At 39.5% G+C, this 19,902-nt stretch overlaps 1 protein-coding gene across 1 annotated transcript in view; it reads right to left on the reverse strand.

The window, feature by feature from the left end:
* Positions 1 to 19,902, reverse strand: part of ipo11 (importin 11) — a 410,923-nt gene that overhangs the window by 207,802 nt on the left and 183,219 nt on the right. The window contains exons 20-21 of the mRNA XM_072570976.1: positions 19,043 to 19,158; positions 4,055 to 4,131 (exon numbers count right to left, since the gene is read on the reverse strand). Coding sequence (XP_072427077.1) covers positions 4,055 to 4,131; positions 19,043 to 19,158 — 193 coding nt within the window. The remainder of the gene's footprint in view (positions 1 to 4,054; positions 4,132 to 19,042; positions 19,159 to 19,902) is intronic.

The following is a 19,902-nucleotide window of genomic DNA, read 5'->3' on the forward strand; positions in this document are numbered from 1 at the left end:
CAGTATGTTTGAACTCTGGAATCACAAGATCATTTTTAAATTTGTTCACAGAATGTGGAAGCTGCTGGCTGGGTTGACATTGTTGCCAATCCTCAACTGTCCTCAAATCTGGTGATTTACTAGGGTCATTTCAGAAGGGAGTCAGTGTCATGCTCATTGCTGTGGGTTTGGGCATACCCAGGCCAGACCAAGTAAGGATGGCAGATTGAAACGTATGAGTTTCTAATAAGGCTGGACAGAGGAGATGCAAGGAAGATGTTTTTCTTGGATGGGAAGTCTAGAATGAGGGCTTCAGTCTCAGGATACGGGGTGGACCACTTAGGATCGAGATGAGGAAATATTTCTTCAGTCATGAACCTGTGTAATTCTCTATCACACAGAAGGTTATGGAGATCAAGTTGTTAAATATATTTAAGAAAAAAGAGAAAATGGGAATATGACATTGAGATAGAGTATCAGCCATGATCGTATTAAATAGTGAAGAAGGCTCAAAGGGTGGAATGGCTTATCCCTGATCCTAGTTTCTATGTCTATGCTTCTTTCAGAGAGGACAATAGTGAAGCAGAATACATTTCGTTAATCTGCAATTGACAATGGCTACTCGGTTGCCATTGGACTAGTTTTTAATTCCAGAAATTTATTCGAATCAAATTTCACTATCAGTTCAATGGGATTAAAACCAATATCCTCAGAACATTAGACTGGGACTCTGGACTGGTAGTCTAGTCACACTACTACTGCTCCAATACCTGCCCATTATATGTACATAACTGCATCAAAATCACCGTGCAAGTATAACTGCATTACAACACCATTGTAATATGAAAAAGAATGTTATTTTTCCCCACTCATACTCTTTAAACCATTCACTTTTGACGTTGTACGTCGCAGGCTAGAACATCTTGCTATATATCTAGAATCCTGATTCACAGCTTTCTTTTTTCAGAATAGAAGGGATAGCAAATACATGTGACATGATAAGGATCTTATTTCAGTAATGAAGAAAACTGAGCAGGCATCACTATTAGTCACTGAATCATGCATTATTCATATTAGACATCTTTTTAGTATCCGAACCCTTGGCTAAGAATTTGTTTACTCTTCCTAACTAGTCAGTGAGAAAACGTGAAGTCATCACAATTTCTTTTGAAACTCTAAGGTTGGTGAGCCCTGTCAAAACAAGGACTAAAAAGACCCATCAACTGTTCAGTGATCTGAAAACAGTGGAATGCTCCATTGCCAGTTTCATAGTTTCTTAGAGCAGTATCATAGAAAACCCATCAATAATATTTACTCATAAAAAGCAAACATGCCCTTCACCATACTGACATCTATATAATTCTGACAAGGACATTTTGCTGTTAGAAATTAAAATAAAGATGTCCTCTATTAGTTAGTCATGTGGAGATCCACTATTTTTGGTCTCCTTCTCTGCAGGAGACTTCTCCATTAATGTCAGATTATAGCAACATCAGTCAGCAGCTCCACTGGGTATCCTGTGGATAAACTCTTGGCCAATTCAGACAACCAACGGGGAGATAGCAAATCAGGAGAGACAAGTCTCCTTCAAGTCACATTCAGATTTTGAAAATTAACATTTTCACATCAAGTAAATAAGAGGAAACTTAACTAAACACTAAATATGTTTTTGCTTCATGTAGAAAATAATTTGAAGTTGTCAATCCATTTTTGTATATATACTACTCAATTCCAGGGCTGGAAAATTGCAAGCTCATTGATAATGGTTGGCAACTGCGAGAAATTCGGCATTTTACCATTTTCGAAGTAAGGTCACATAAAACAACATTCATTCATTTAGTGAAAATAGAACATTTCCTTCCCTCACACACTCACCTGACTATTATTCAGGAAATAACATCTTGCAATAATAATTGCAATATACTGTTTATCTGCAAACTGAATTTTAAATGTAAGACATTTTTATTCTGTACACTCAATTTAACATTTAAAAAACATGAGCATTAGTCCTATGATAACTACCTGCTTTATTGGTACTTAACCCATCTACATCCATTGTGCCTCCCTTGTCGAAAAGTGTTAATAAGCTGATCTGTGAGGATGAAATTTTGCATTCTGTTGTTGTGAGCATCCAGTTTCTTACTTGAAAATCTTTAATTATGGAGAAAATCTATCTTCTTCAGACTGGACTATCCAATCTTGTCATTCACATATTGGAAAATGCATAAGACTGGAAAATATTCCTTAAGCCATCACTCATCTTATAATGGAATTATAATTCCAGACAGAAGGAGAAAGATGAACCACATTGTATTTAGCAAGCTCATGTCATCCAGAGAGATTGAGAACATTTTTGAAGTAAAAGCAGAAGTCAAACCACATCTGTCAAAAATAAACTGACCTAACCTGCACATCTTTGTACTATGGGAGGAAACCCATGCAGATTTGGGGAGAACATGCAAACTCCACACAATCATATGAGAGTGGTCCCTAGCACTTTGAGGCTGAATTGCTAACCAGCCACAATGCCGCTACTGTTCAAACTAAATTCAATCCTTTCCTTGTAACAGTTCGCAGATGTATACACAATTTGATGAATCGACACTAATTTCTCCCTTTGTGACTTTCTATCCTAAGAAAAATAAATAATAGATCCTAATATAAGGACACACTTTGGTTGTGTAATTGTGCTCATAAAAACAACTAAAGGCCTAACAACTACTGCTGCTGTTCTTAAGAAAGCACTTCATCATCCAACACCAGCAGAAATCAATACAAATGAAAAAAATGATCAAATAAACTGACTGATGCTTCATTCATTTCATTTTTATCTGCACTTTGTTGGATTTGAGAAAGAATGTCTTGAACTGAAACTTCACCTCTTCGTACTTCACTGCATTAAATGAAATATATTAATGGTATCCACTAATATTTTCTCACTGACAATGTTAGAAATTCCATAACATAAAGCCTCAAAGGAGACCTGCAGATTAATACATGGAGATCATTATCAAGAAAAAGCTGTTACACTATAATAATATCAGCCTCTTAATAAAAGCTTATTTTTAAAACAAAGTTGTGTATTTTAATAATTCCACAAGCAAATGCACAACTTATGAGTACTGGACAGCATTTCAAACCAAATGCTGGAACATAATAAATATCAGCTTAACTTTCCCATATATTCCATTGACAAATCACTAAACAAAATCTACTTCATTAAAAAAATTCACTCACCCGCTAAATCCTGCTGAACAACTAACAAATCTTTCTCCCAAGTAATGGAAAAGAAAACTGTGCTAATTAACGTGTGGCTCAGGTTGCAATCCTGAGGGTATTACTTTGGAGGGTGGTTTTTCATTTTGGGTCATGACAGGGCCAGGACTATGGAGTGGGTAAAATACATGGAAGGTGGTTTTCAGGCTCCAAAAGTATTAAATTCAATCATGTTCCCTGGCCAATATCTCTGTCTGGGGCTTGCTGCAGTGCTCCAGCGAGGTTCAGTGCAGGCTGGAAGGACAACATCTCATTTTATACTTGGGGACACTGCAGTCTTCAGGGCTCAATATTGAGTTTAACAATTCCCGATTTCAGCACAGCAAACCCTTCTTCACCTACTTATAACCCCCACTGTCAAGTTTTCTTTCTCACAGACTTACCATTATCCATCCCTTTGTCTACCTAATTGTCTTCATTTCTGTCTCTGCTCATTTCGACCCACCTTCACCAGCCACCGCTTCTCCACCCACCCAAATACTGTTTTTAGCACGTGGACCACCTTTTCTTAGCTACTAAGAGTTCTGAAGAAGGGTCATTGGACTCAGTGTTAACTCTGCCTTCTCTCCAAAGGTGCTGCCAGACCTGTTGAGCTTCTCTTGCATTTTCTGCTTTTGTTTCTCTCTCCCAAGTAGGTAGCTTGTGTTTAACTTTGATAGAGAGTAAAAAAGAGCAAAATAATTGATATTTGCAACTCTGGGATAAGGAATTGTGTAAAAACTTCTCAGAAATATCCCTGTAAAAACTTGTGACTTGGACAATATAAAATTATTAAACCATAACAGTAAGCTATACTTACCAAGTAAAGCAGACATATTCTGAAAAATTCCAAGAAGCTCCGGCGTGATTGATGGGCTGTTTTCCAATGTCACTAACCTATAAAATAATAGTTATAAACTAGCTGAGGAGTTTCACTGACATTGAGCAGTTACAAAATAAACAAATGATCAGCATCAACTGATAAGACCTAAAATCCTGCAGTATCTCAATGGGCAATCTTGACATCAAACACCTGAGCACTGTCACAGATTAAGGTACTTAAGGTTGTAATTAGCAAATCAGAATACCAGTTTAATTACAAAGCTTATTTGCTAAGGGAATTAACATTTATAGATAATTTTTAAAAAAATAAGAAATGCAGAATAATGCACCAAATATGATCGCAATTGTTAGTTCATTTTAATTTAATTTCAGCATGTATGTGCTCCTCACCCCACTTAAAAAAAAATCTTTCAGTGCTTATCTTCTGCAAAAAATGAATTATACTATTGTTTTCCACATTGTTGATACTATGACGTAATAATTCTCAAACTAGCTTTGAGATGTACATTAGTAATGTTCATGCTGGGCTACTTTGGCCTTTTGACCTCATCAACTGAATTGTGAATGCATCAATTCTCTTTGAAACTTGTATTAAAATACAGATTAAATACCTGTATATGGAATACTAACATTCACTCTGTATCTACTCCTCCAAACTGCAATATTAACAAATGGTATATCTGGCTGTCTTCACACAAAAATACTGCTTGAATGTACTGGCTTGAACAGCTGAAGAGTGCATAGGAAGAAAGCAGGAACATAGTACTGAAACTGGTGATCAGTCATGATCATGCTGAATGGTGCAGCAGACTCAAAAGCTGATTGTCGTACACCTGCTTCTATGAGCACAAAGCAGATGGGAAAGTGTGTAAATGCGCAGAGTGCAATATATCAGGAAATCACTAATTTTGTTTCCCACTCTGTACTGAGTTAACTTATCTCATCTGTTGGGGTGATAGGTTTACAACAATTAGCATCAGAAAGAGGAAAAATTGCCGGATAGGTCCCCACTCCAGAACACCAGTCAAACGTTTAGAAAGAATGAGGACAAAGACAAGCTCCTATGTTTGTTACAAGTTTACGAGACATTTTGACTAAGCTTTGAGTTGAGCTAACACTACTATTTTCTCCCATTTATACTGCACTTTCTTTACAGCACATTCACCCCAAATCCTAAGAAAAGAGCAAGCCCCAGACTGTCCAAGTCTTGTCCAGTATCAGGACTGAACTAGTATTCAATTTGATCATTAACTTAGTCTTCACTTGCATATTACCTCTGGGCATAAATTTATTACTGAAATTGATTCACTTTACTTTTGAAATTTGATAGCATCTAAAATGGAACAATAAAAAATATTAAATTAGGAACTGGTGAGATTGTACAATTTGCATTACTGTCTGAATATTTATTTGACTTAACAAAGACCAAATTAGTTTATCTTAAAAAGAAAAAGCATGAATAAGAAAATAAGAACAGAAGAAGTAGGAGCAGGAGTAGGCCATCTGGCCCATTGAGTCTGCTCTGCCATTCAATAAGATCATGGCTGCTCTTCTCGTAGAACTCAAGCTCCATTAACCACCCACTCACCATCACCCTGAATTCCTTTAATGTTCAAAAATCTATCTTTGCCTTAAAAACATTTAACGAGGGAGCCTCAATTGCTTCACTGGGTAGGGAATTCCACACATTCACAACCCTATGGGGGAAGTTCCACTTCAACTCAGTCCTAAATTTGCTTCCCCTTATTTTGAGGCTATGCCCCCTAGTTCAAGTTTCAATTGCCAGTGGAAACAACAATCCCTGCTTCTACCTTACTTACTGCTTTCACAACTTAATATGTTTCCATAAGATCCCCCCTCACTTTTCTAAATTCCAAAGGGTATTGTCCCAGTCTGCTCAATCTCTTCTCATAAGTGAATACTCAACTCCAGAATCAACCCAATGAACCTTCTCTGCAACCCCTCCAGCACATCCTTTCTCAAGTGAGGAGACCAAAACTGTACAAAGTACTCCTGATGTGGGCTCACCAGCACCCTATATAGCTGCCTGTTTTTAGACTCCATCCCTCCAGCAAAGAAAGAAAATATTCCATTTGCTTTCTTAATTAACTGCTGCACCTGCAAACCAACTTCTTGTGACTCATGCACAAGGACACCCAGATCTCTCTGTACAGCAGCATGCTACAATTTTTCACCATTTAAATAACAGCCCATTTTGCTGTACTCCTATCAAAATGGATGTCTTTACATTTACCAACATTGTAGTGAATATATCCTAAAATTTGAAAAACAAAAACTTTTAAAGAGTAAACTAGAAATTAAGACAACACAGCTAGGTTTGGTGATATGCACCAAGGAACTTCAGGGAGATGCAATATGTGGAGTGCAAATCTTGATACATATTTTTTCTTTTAGAGATTATTACACTCTAGGATTGTTCCATCTTCAGAAAAGGAGACAATATGAATCTGTTCACGTCAGTATTCCAAAGGGTGGCATGGTGGCTCAGTGGTTACACTGTTGCCTCACGGTGCCAGGGGCCTGGGTTCAACTCTAGCCTAAGACAACTGTCTGTGTGGCTTTTACACATTATCCTTGTGTTTGCATGGGTTTCGTCCCACAGATTTAGAATGCAAAGCCCTTTAATGAAGCCGCATTGGTTGTCCCAAATGTTTCCCCTCTATCTAACCAATCAGATATTGCACCTGGAGTGACTTACTAAAAGGTCCTTTCAGAGACGCCCTGCAATGTGGAAGCAGGCCATGCAGCCCATCAAGTCCACACAAACCATCCAAAGAGCATCCCACACAGACCCATCCCCTACCCTATTCCTGTATTTCCCATGGCTAATCCACCTAGCTTGCATAGCCCTGGACACTATGGACAATTTAGTATGTTCAATCCATCTAATCTGCACAATTTTGGACTATGCGAGGAAAGCAGAGCACCCATAGGAAACCCATGCAGACATGGGAAGAATATGTAAAAATGCACACAGACAGTCACCCAAGAGTGGAATCGAAACTGGGTCCCTAGCACAATGAGGCGATCCACTGAGCCACCATGCCGCCCTACATTTCCCTTCATGCCTTTCTGCCCTGATACATCTTATATCTCTCTCCAGTCCTTTCCATCTATTTGCCCTTCACTCCTCACACATCCTTTGCCCATCTGTCTATCTGTACATCTTCTCTCATGTGGCCTCTCTACATTCATATATCAAATGCTTCCTTATGGCCCCTGCAATTCCCTCACTATTACACATCAGCACATCATCTGTCCATTTCTCTCCCTTTCCCTGCCCCACGTCAGTTTTGCTATCACCCCCAACTCCTTCGCAAGCCCTCACCCATTAGCCCCTTCTTCACGCTCATCTCTCCTCTCCTCCCCTCCCTTCATCTTTTGCTCACTTTTTTTCTATGACACCCCCTTTCAAACTTCTTCATAACTGAGCTCCTCATCCCTGGAACCATTTTATATAAACTGCTTCAATACTCTTTCGAATGTGTTCAAATAGTTTGTATAATGTAGCACCCAAAACTAAAGACATTACTCCAAGTGAGGTCTAACAAGTGTCTTACACAAGTCCAACAACACCTCGTGCACTTGTACCCTATAAAGTCAAGAATATTGTATGCTTTACTTACTGCTCTTTAATGATCTGATTCGGAGATGCCGGTGTTGGACTGGGGTGTACAAAGTTAAAAATCACACAACACCAGGTTATAGTCCAACAGCGTCGCTCCGAAAGCTAGTGTGCTTCCCATTAAACCTGGATGATTAGATTAGATTACTTACAGCGTGGAAACAGGCCCTTCGGCCCAACATGTCCACACCGACCCGCCGAAGCGCACCCACCCACACCCATTCCCCTACATTTACCCTGCAGCTAACACTATGAGCAATTTAGCATAGCCAATTCACCTAACCTGCACATTTTTGGACTGTGGGAGGAAACCGGAGCACCCGGAGGAAACCCACGCCGACACGGGGAGAACGTGCAAACTCCACATAGTCAGCCGCCTGAGGCGGAAAGTGAACCCGGGTCTCTGGCACTGTGAGGCAGCAATGCTAACCACTGTGCCGCCTGTTGGACTATAACCTGGTGTTGTGTGATTTTTAACTTTAATGATCTGGGCATCCATCCTGTGCCCCTACATCATCTATTTTGGTAGAAAGAACATTAAAGACAATCCAAACTGTACCCCAGCTCAGATTGTCTTCCAATGTTCTTTCTACCAAAATACATCACCTCAGACTTCGCTACACTGAAATTCATCTGCCATTGTGCTCACCAACATGTCCAAGTCCTTCTGGAGTTCTACACTATCATCCTCAGTTTACAATTTTTCCAAGGTTAGTACCATCTGCAAAATCTGAAAGTGGACCACCAATATCTAGATAACTAAAATATATCAGGAGAAGCAAAAATTCCACAAAAAACCTTCTTCCAGTCCGAAAAATATCCACTGACATTTCGTATCACTTATCCAATTCAATTTTGCTCTCCTTCCCTCTCATCCTCCCTCTCCCACTTGCACTTTTTCCTTTTCCCAATTCCCATCATCCTGCTCATTTTCTCAGCTTCTCCCTCACACTCTCAGACGATATTACTCCCTTCCTTGGATTTAAATAATTTTGCTTGCAAAATGTGATGCACTTGGAATATAAATTCTGACGGCAGTGATTTTCAGTTTGCAGTCATAATCCTATCAGTAAATATCTGTAATTTGGAAGTTACTTCTGTTTAGCTCATGACTCCCTCTTGAAGACAGCTTTTCAATGAAAATACCCTGGTCACGAGTGGAAAGCTGTTCAATAATACGAGGATACTGCATTAGCAAATCAAAAATCACAGTAACTTTCTTTGGGACTGTGAAATTAACCTGCTGGATCAGCACAGATCATTTTGCTGACCCTCCTAAAGATGAATCATTACCTCTGACAGAAAAACAAGGGCTAAGTCAGACTTGCCACTAAGGTTCTCATTATACTTGTCTAGCCTTATCACATAGACATCCCAACAAATGAAAAATTATTGTTTCAGCTTGCTGTTAGACACAATGCTAAATCATGAAAGTCATTTAGGTTAAAACTGTATCATTTATTTTTTCACTCTCATCTTTTAACAACTTTCATTTGCACGCATGAATTAATGGCAATCTCCATTTTTCTTAAAGTTTCCTTTCATCAAATCTTTGTCAAAGCTTTTCTTCAAGAGGAAAGCCATTTCTATTTTCAGTGCAATTGTGCCTGAATCACTAACATAATTATGAGCCATAAAACAAAATCACTTTTCTTAAACCACTCATCTCAAGAAGTTTGTGATTTCAATTAAATGTGAACACAAAGTAATCGGGATAAATTATTATAGTCAGGCCATGTAACTGCAAAGATAACCTTTCATGTATTCTTCAAACATAGCATCTTAGCTCCAAAAATAATGTTACCTTACTTTGTATCATCAGCAAAAAAAGCTGAAGCAGAGGTTTGTCTTTTAAGCTATGCCACTCAAAATTCTAATAAAATTGCTTCTGATATTATTGAGCAATTTAATGATAATAATTTGAATATACAATGCAGTGTATCAGCAATTAAACTGCAATATATGACGTCTTGAAATTACATCAAAGCTCATTATAAACGTTGCTTTTTCAAATACGCCATGTACTTGCAGACTGCATGCTTTATTTCAGATTTCTAGCATTTCCAATTATTCATCTTTACTGCCATATACCATTTGTTATTTGGCTTCACTTGGATTATTAATATATTTCTACAAGTCATAAAGCAAAGTAATATTTTCTGTGCACATACTATAAGTAATAGCATTTTATTATTTTAATTTTTATCCATCATGGTTATTGATTGGGGGTTGAATGTCGAATTTCAGGGCATTCAAAAGCAATAACACTGATCTAACCACGTTACTTAGAGTCATAGAGATGTACGCTTATGCCCGAAACGTCGATTCTCCTGTTCCTTGGATGCTGCCTGACCTGCTGCGCTTTTCCAGCAACACATTTTCAGCTCTGATCTCCAGCATCTGTAGTCCTCACTTTCTCCTCATAGAGATGTACAGCATGGAAACAAACCTTTCAGTCCAACTCGTCCATGCTGACCAGATACTCCAACTTAATCTGATCTCATTTGATAGCATTTGGCCCATATCAGTCTAAACCCTTCCTATTCATATATCCATTCAGATGCTTTTTAAATGTTGCAATTGTACCAGCCTCCACCATTTCCTCTGGCAGCTCTTTCCATACACTCACCACCCACCGCATGAAAAAGCTGTTCCTTCGGTCTCTTTTATATCTTCCCCTCTCACCCTAAACCTATGCCCTCTAGCTCTGGACTCTCCCACCCCAGGGAAGTGATTTTGTCGATCTACCCTATCCATGCCCCTCATTTTTATAAACCTCTACAAGGTCACCTCTCAGCCTTCGACGTGCCAGTGAAAACAGCCCCAGCCTATTCAACCTCTCCCTATCACTCAAATCCTCCAACCTTGGCAACATCCTTGTAAATCTTTTCTGAACCCTTTCAAGTTTCACAACATCTTTCTGATAGGAAGGAGACCAGAATTGCACGCAATATTCCAAAAGTGGTCTAACCAATGTCCTGTACAGCTGCAACATGACCTCCCAACTCCTGTACTCAATACTCTGACCAATAAAGGAAAGCATACCAATTGCCTTCTTCACGATCCTATCTACCTGTGACTCAAGGAGCTATGAACCTGCACTCCAAGGCCTTTTTATTCAGCAACACTCTCTGGGATCTTACCTTTAAATGTATAAGTCCTGCTAAGATTTGCTTTCCCAAAACGCAGCATCTTACATTTATCTAAATTAAATTCCATCCACCACTCCTCAGCCCATTGGCCCATCTGATTAAGATCCCATTGTAATCCAAGGTAATTTTCTTCGCTGTCCATTACACCTCCAAATTTGGTGTCATCTGCAAACGTACTAACGATACCTCCTATGTTCACATCCAAATCATTAATATGAATGACAAAAAATAGTGGACCTAGCACTGATCTTTGTGGTACTCCACTGGCCACAGGTCTGCAGACTGGAAAACAACCCTCCACCACCATCCTTTGTCTTCTATCTCGAGCCAGTCTTGTATCCAAATGGCTAGTTCTCCCTGTATTCCACGAGATGTAACCTTGTTAACCAGTTTCCCATGGGGAACCTTGTCAAATGCCTTACTGAAGCCCATGTGATCATGTTCACCACTCTGCCCTCATCAAACCTCTTTGTTACTTTTTCAAAATTGAATATGCTCTATTTAGTTTACAGCTCAAATGGTCTATTTCTGTTTCCCTTTCCCATTTTCTAACGCTATGAAAGAGTTAGCTCAGAAAAAGTGGACTTTAAGAAACTATTACATTTCCCGTAGAGCAGCACTGTGGCTCAGCAGTTAGCATTGCTGCCTCACAGCTACAGAGCACTGGATTCGATTCCAGCCGAGGGCAACTAACTGTGTGGAGTTTGCACATTCTCTCTGTGTCTGCGTGGGTTTCCTCCGGGTGCTCTAGTTTCCTCCCACAGTCCAAAAATGTGCAGATTAGGTGAATTGGCAATGCTAAATTGCCCATAGTGTTTGGTGATGTGTAGGATAGGTGTGTTAGGCATGAGGAATGTACAGTAATAGGGTAGGGGAAGAGTCTGGGTGGGATATTCTTTGGAGGGTTGGTGTGGACTTGTTGGGCCGAATGGACGGTTTTCACATTGTAGGGATTCTATGATTCTTTGTTACATGGTATATGATGGGCTTTCTTGGGGCTAAGGATAACTATATTTCTTTGATAAATTCTAATTACTTAGACTTGAGTAGACTCTATTTCAAAATTTGAAGTTGACTTAGCATTTGGAAATAATATGAAGTGTGAAAAGCATACATTAAACTGAAACAGGACATATATAGGCTGGTGGCAGATAAAATTTAATGTAGAGGGCACAATGTTTCCTGTTATTTTTCTTGCTGCTGTGCTGACCTCTGTGTTTTGTGCAAGGCAGCAACGTCCAGGAGCAGAAATGGAAGCCATGCATTAGCTCTCCGATCAATAAGTGCATAGCTTCCCGGGGGCAGGGAACATTGCAGAGATTTGTAAAGTTCTACATTTTGGTAGAAAGAATGAGAAAAATGAAGATCACAATCTTAAAAAGGAGTTACAGTAAAGCAGCCTGGGTTTCACAAGCAAAAACATTGCTGAAAAACAAGGCAGCTTGTAGTTAAAAAATCACAAGGGATTGGGTTTTGTAGGCAGAGGCAAGGTGTACAGCAATAACTTTTTTGCTGATTTTTTTATTAACCTCTGCTTTGTCTTTAATGGGAGAACTGCATTCAATTTTGGAAACCACTCTCTAGGCAAGACTGGGAGGCTTTAGAGAGGGTACAGAGAAGGCTTTGAGAGAATGGGTGCAGCAATACAAGACTGCCAATGGAATGGAGAAGCTGGATTGCTCTTCTTGGAGAAGGTTGAGAGGAAATTTAATAGATGTTTTCATAACCATGAGGGATCTAGACAAAGATAATTGGAAAAAATGGTTCCTACTGATACAAGAACTACAGGGTATCTAGAAGGGGTTTGGCTAAAGAACCAGCAGGAAATAAGGAAAAATACTTTTAACCAGGCCAGTGGTTGGGATCAGAAATGGTCCGAGTCTGGTGGAAGCAAATACAATCATATTTTCCAAAGACAAATGGATATGCAGCTGAAGACAACAAAATGCACAGCTATGAGTAAAGGGCATGGAAAAGGGACAGCACAGCTGCTCTTGTAGAAAGCCAGCAAGGACCTGACAGGGTGTAGTAATCATTCTGGTTGTATGGTTACATACAAAAGAGATATTTTGACACATGTTTCAAAGCAAGAACAAATTGCAGGGTTAAGGTACCATTAATGAACACTTCATAGTTTATTTAACTATCTACATGTGATGATTTATAATGTACTGAAGACAATTTGTTAACAATGCAACATTTTTGTGAAGTTTTTTTTGGAACAGACACCTCAATTTCCTGCTTCTGTTATAATGACAATGCTCTTGCTGCCTGTTTTGTTTGGCAAGTGTGTAATCTTGTTAAATTAGGGTTGATGCACATAAATGTGCCCAACATAGCAGCAGTGGGCTTAGCAACAATAAGTCACATAACTGAGGTGCTGGATATGGACACTGGAAAAATATTAACAAGAGCTGTTCTTGGTATTAGATGACAAATGATTGAGTACTCTGGAAAGACTATGTACCTCACAGCATACATATTTCATTTGGAAAGCCTGTCATGTCGCGTCAGGAAACATCAATCTATATAACGTGATTAACATACAGCAAATCCATTGGGGATGCGATCATTTCATACTGTGCATTTTTGCTGACAGATGAAGAGACCATTTCATGAGAGGCAGGCTCTGCCTTAAGTGGCACAGATGGAAGGATTGGTTGTCATATTTTGATTTTGGCTGTTGCTCCTGTTATTAGTGCATAATGTGAAGCTACTTTAGCCACTGTTCATCATGGCGATACAAGTCAGCCAACATCTGTCACCATTTCCTGCTGTTATTGACTAGTGTTCTCATGTGTGCTAAAACTGATGGTTAGGGCCTTCATGTCACACCTATAAACATCATTTAAGCAAAGGATGTTGCAATGGTCTTCCAGCTCCCAATATCTCACAATTCAGAAATTCCTTCAGAATGAGTCAATCTTCCATCCTGTAAATGTGCCAAACCAGCAACGTCAATGCTGCATATTGAGTACTTGCATATTCAGGAGATTTGCTTTGGACAACGCTGTCATATTTGGGATTCTGTCTTTCCACGAGATGTTGAAATCACATGGCAAATAATTGAAATGAAAACTGTTGAACTTCTTTCCTTGATTGTTGTTGAGTTGTCATGCTTCACAGCCATTCAACATGCTACCAAAAAATCCAGTCACAAAGACTCAGATTAACTAGTTAATGAGGAGCAAGCTTGGTACAAGATATTCAAAATTAGGTAATCTTGAACACAAAGATAATATTCAAGTCTCGGATAGAAGATCAAAATCGAGGCAGGCAAGGAGTCGTCGAAAAAAAAACTAGTAAAGGTGATAGCCGAGACGTGGCCTTAAACAGAACCTGAACAGAAAGGGGAAGAAGTGAATCTAAAATGCCACTGTGTTGTAAATTCTGAGTAGCTACTCAACAGACTGAAAGCCAGAAGGTATAGACTGCTTTACCACTTTGAGAGCAGATACCTGTCATCAAGCTGATAAGTGAATTCAAGACTTGGATTGACAACTACAAGGCAATGGTACCTGGTAGGCATGGATAGGAACCCATACTCTCAAACCCATGCAAAAAGGAAAGTTCTATGGAAGTTGGAGATCTGAAATACAAAAAAACAAAGTGCTGGAGAAATAGTTGACATTTCAAGTCCAATGGCACAGAATCAAAGAATTTTTATGGTGCAGGAGGCCATTTTGCCCACTGTGTTTGTACCTGTCCTTTTGGAAGTAAAGACGATCAGAGAATAAAGGTTTTGATGCTCATGACCAGGCCGGAGAAATGAATGAAACAGATGGCAATAGTGTCCAAAGTAAAACATAGAGCAGAGGAAGGATACAGAATAGGTGTTAATGGTGGATGTGTATAGTAGAAAATAGGTCAGTTTTGCTCAGAGCAAACCCATGCAAACAGACTGAAAGTACCACCAGTAAATCCCTGGTTCACCTGCAAGGTGAGTTCAGGGCCTTCGACAATGAGGAATGAAGAAATACAAAGGCAAATGCTACATCAACTGAGGTTACACGGTGAGATGCCATGAAGTGGGGAAAGAAGTGTTAGGAGTGACAGACAGTGGGCCAATCTGCTACACAGGAAACAGACTTTGCAGAATGTTGACAATGGAGGGGAGAGAAAGATATTTTTGGTGGTGAAATCTGCTGGAGATGCCAGAATTGTAATGGATGCTCCTTTGAATACAAGGTCGATGGAACAGAAAATAAAGATAACAGCAACCCTATTGTTGATCTGAGGAAGGGTACAGGGTGAGACCAGAGCTACCGAAAATTAGTCTGACACAGCTGAGAGTCCTGTCAACCATAGTGGTGGGAATGTTTGGTTGAGGGAAAAAAAGAATACATGCTGCAGTACACCTGTACAAGGCATCATCATCAGAACAGACACATCGAAAAATTTGATGACTAGATCAGAGTACTTCCAGAAAGCAGGTTGTGATGAAGTATAGTCAACTAACAATGAGAGTCAGTGAGTTTGTAATGAACATTAGTGGACAGTCTACCTTCAAAAATGGAAACACAGAAATCAAGGAAGAGTCAGAAATAAACTAGGTTAAGGATGGAAATTTGAAACAGGATTGCTTCATTTTTCCAATTGCAGATAAGAGAAGGACGATGCACTAATACTGCCATGAACAGACTGGAGAATGAGTTGTGGAGGAAGCTCAAATCGGACTGGAATAAAGAATGGTCTATATATACCTCAAAGAAATAACTGGGAGCCATGCAGCTACCCACTTTTGTCCTCATGAGTTAATTGAAGAGTCACTTTCACGGCCGAGAGGACGGAATCAATGCTTGTGGGAAGCTTAATCATTGCGGCAACAAATGCATGAAGCAGCCATTTGCAAACCCCAGAAATATCTAACTTACACTCATTTCATCACCCATTTGCATTTGCATCAGATGCTCGTCAAAGAAGGCTAGTCATATGCCACTGATTCTTGCTAAATATAACATGAGCATCTCAATTATTTAAACAGAAAAGCAATAATGTTACCAAAGGCTAATACTGGTCGAAGGGGAACAAATTGCTCATGTAACTGCCAAAGGTGCTATGGGAGCCAGGTAATATTGCTTCTTCATCTGTCATGATGGTCTGCACTGAATGGAGTGAGAAGTTGCACATTTGATGTGGGTCTGGGATAGGAAGTGTTTCAGAGCACTGGAGGCACTCCTTTTCTGATGACATGCTGCATTCACTCAGCTGGCATGACACTTTCACCAAGTTGCTGCACATGCTGATCCTGAAGATAGACAGATGATGGAGAAATATCCTTCATTATCAGGGTATAGCATACTTTACTGTATGAAGTATACTCAGCCCTCATAAGCAGGATATGTCACTTGCACCTCCAACTCCAGTTCCTGTATGGAATGTTTTTAGTCATGCACCTCCAAATGTATCAGGTCATTGACCTATGCCACCCGTACAAGGTCACACCAGTTCATTTCCGGATAACAAGGTTAGTACTGCAGCCAGGCAGTAGGATTTGGAAAGGTAACTGGGATTCCTCAGGTACAGGATGCCATTGACTGCACACACGTGGTACTGAGAGGGGCGAATCACGATAGCGCAGAATTCATTAAGAAGAAAAGATTCCATTTCCTTAATGCTCAGGTAATCTGTGATCACCGTTACCATTTGCTGGAGGTGTGTCCACTACCCTGATAATTGCCACAACTACTCCATCTTGGAGAACTCTTGTGTATGTAATGTAGTTAAGGGTCTTGCTGCCTTACAAAACCGGTTACTGAAGTCAAGAGCTACTCATTGCGACCATGGGTCATAACACAATTGCATAACACCTGACTGGAAGTGGAGAGCAGATTTAATGCCACTCATGCCTTGACCAGGGCTATGTTGCAGAGGAGTATCAGACTGCTGAAGATATGGTGCCATTATTTAAATTAAGAAAAAACTGCAGAAAGCTGCAACACAACATGAAACACAGAAAGCTAGAACACAGGTGCAGTGGGTTATCAGAAAGCCTAATGGAATATTTGCTTTTATTACAAGGGGTTTGGAATATAAGATGAGGGAAGTCTTACTGCTGGTGAGACTACATCTGGAGTACGACAGCTGTTTTGGTCCACTTATCTAAGGAAAGATATTTTTTCATTAGAAACAGTTCAGAGAAGACTCACTGGGATGACCCATGCTATGAAGGAGCTGTCTTATAAGCAAAGGCTAAATAGGTTGGGATTCTACTCACTGGAATTTAGAAGAATGAGAGGAGATCTCATTGAAATATATGGGATTCTTGAGGGGCTTGACATGATAAATGCTGAGAGGATGTTTCCCCTCATGAGAGAGTCTAGGACCAGATGGCATTGTCATGGAATAAAGGGAGGAGAAAGGGAGCACTGCAGATGCTGGAGATCAGAGTTGAGTGTGTGGTGCTGGAAAAGCAGGTCAGGCAGCATCTGAGGAGCAGGAGAATCAATATTCAGGCATAAGCCTTTCATCAAGAATTTCGGGCGCAGGGCTGACGCAGGGCTTATGTCCAAAAGGTAGATTCTCCTGCTCCTCGAATGCTGCCTGACCTGCTGTGCTTTTCCAGCACCACACTCTCGACTTGGGATAAAGGGAGGTCAATTTAAGACTGAGATTTATTCTAGTCTTTGTCTTTCCAAGATAATATTAGGAAGAAGAGGCACTTTTCAAGAACTGGTCCTTGACTGACTTGCAAGTTTGCTGGACTGTGATTTGATCAGAATAACCACTGCCCCGTGAGATGTGCTCTTCTTCTATGGTAAAGTTGTAAGGGTGAGCAAATGGCATGGGCCCTATTTACAAGACCGCTGACAATAGTGTGAACAGCCATAAACAGATCCCAAAGTGTATACTGACTAGTGAAGGTAGGTTCATGGTAAACAGTAGTGGAAAACCCAAAATTGCAAATTTCTTAATTAATGTGTCAAGAAAAGGGGGAAAAGTCAGATTGGTCTGTCTGAAAAGTGAATGTGAGTGGAGATGGGCATTATTAATACATGTAAGGAAATCTTTGCTAGCAGCTGCAGATGTAAAGATCACTTATCTGAATTAACAGAAATAAATCTACATTCTCAAAGGCAACGCCAAGTTCATTTGCCAGCCAAGCTGCAGTATTTCTCCAGTACAGTAGTATGATCTGTTGTGATCAATTAGAATTTAGCATTCTTGCATTTATCCTGGTGAATTCAAAATCAAAAGCTTTGGTAATATGTCTCTCTTTTCCGCAGTATGTGACTACATCATCTAGAAACATAGTGCTTGACAAATCCAGTCAAAATAATTTTATGTCAGGTACCAAAATTTTTACTCAACAGCTCTTCTCAACTGACATCTGCATCTTAATTTGAAAGAAACAGCAAAACATTATAATTTGATAGTGCATTAATCCCAATATCAACCATTTGTATGTTCCAAACATAGCCCATTCAGACAGAGTTGCGCTTTTGGATTTTCTCGTCAGTTGGTGGTTTTTCTTTAAAACATTGGCAAAGTTACAGAGAAAAATACAGAAAAGTAAATGTTTAGTGGAAATCAGTGCTGATAGTCTAGCGATGTTATCATTAGACTGTTGATCCAGCGACCCAGGTAATGTTCTGGGGACCCAGTTTGAAATCCCACTGCGGCAGATTGAAGAATATGAATTAGATAAGAATCTGCAATTAAGGGTTCAGTCAGCGTGAAATCATTCTCAATTGTTGAGGGGAAAAAAATCTGATTCACTAACATCCTTTAAGGAATGAAACTTCTGTCCTTACGTGTTCTAGCCTACATGCGACTCCAGAGCCATAGCAATGGCACTGATTCTCAACTGCCCTCTAGATAATTATGGATAGGCAAAAATAATTGGCCTGTTGGCATCCGAATACTTTCTGTATTCAAATTCTACACTTGTTCTGAATCTAAAATATGAATTTCTCTCCTTAAATGATGTCTCCACATTGAAATAAAAATGCAATTAATACAGAGGTGTGAATAGAAAAGTTACTTAATAGAAATTATTGTTTATAATTTGCTTTACAGGTGATGTCAGAAATTACATCAGCAATACCCATCTACTAAACATGACCATGACTGACAGTGCATAATGCTGCATCAATATTTAGTTTTTAATTGTTCGATCAATCCACAAAAGAACTCGGATTGAAGTTTCACAATAAGGACTACTCACCACAATTCTAAACCATCCTCCAGCAGATAAACATGAGGTGGCTGAGAAACATCTGTGCTCAGCTGAATGATTGGAAGCAAGAATGGGTAGAGATTTCTGCTGTCTGCTCCCAAACCCTAGAGATAAGAAAAGTTTGAAAAGTCAACAAACAGATCGACTTCATAGCTAGAGAAAATGAAGAATATACATAGACACAGATATAATGCATATCTACAAATATAATGCGCACCTTTCCTGAAAGATTGCTTAAAATTCTTGGATATGCATTGCATAAAAACATAGCTGGTGAAAATATCATGAATTATAAAGAAACCAAAAGGAATAAACATCAAGCAAAGCTAAGGAAAGGGATACCACATACAATCAGAAAGTAAATAGAAAGATGGTACAGATGAATGCATTGCTAAGGAGTTGGTACAACAAGCAGCATTTCAGGTTCTAGGATCATTGGGACCTCTTCTAATGCAGGGGTAACATGTGCAAGAGAAATGGTTTGCAGTTAAGTTAAAGGAAACCAATATTCTCTCAGGGAGGTTTGCTAGTGCTACTCAGGAGGATTTAAATAAGAGTGGCAGGGGGCTGGGAACCAGAACAGCAAGTCAGCAATGGAGGGATTGAGGGGAAGGTACATGTTAGGACCAGTAAATCAGAAAGGATGGACAGGCAGACACAGGTAAATGAACATGATGATAATAATGGGCTGAAGTGTATATTTAAATGCAAGTAGTATTATGGAATGCAGATGAGCTTAAAGCCTGGATCAGCATATAGGTCTATGAGGTTGTGGTCATTACAGAGATTTGGTTGAGAGAAGGACAGGACAGACTTCTCAATGTTTGAGGGTTTTGTTGTTTTAGACA

Source organism: Chiloscyllium punctatum, chromosome 1 (genome assembly GCF_047496795.1).
Source record: "Chiloscyllium punctatum isolate Juve2018m chromosome 1, sChiPun1.3, whole genome shotgun sequence".
NCBI lineage: Eukaryota > Metazoa > Chordata > Chondrichthyes > Orectolobiformes > Hemiscylliidae > Chiloscyllium > Chiloscyllium punctatum.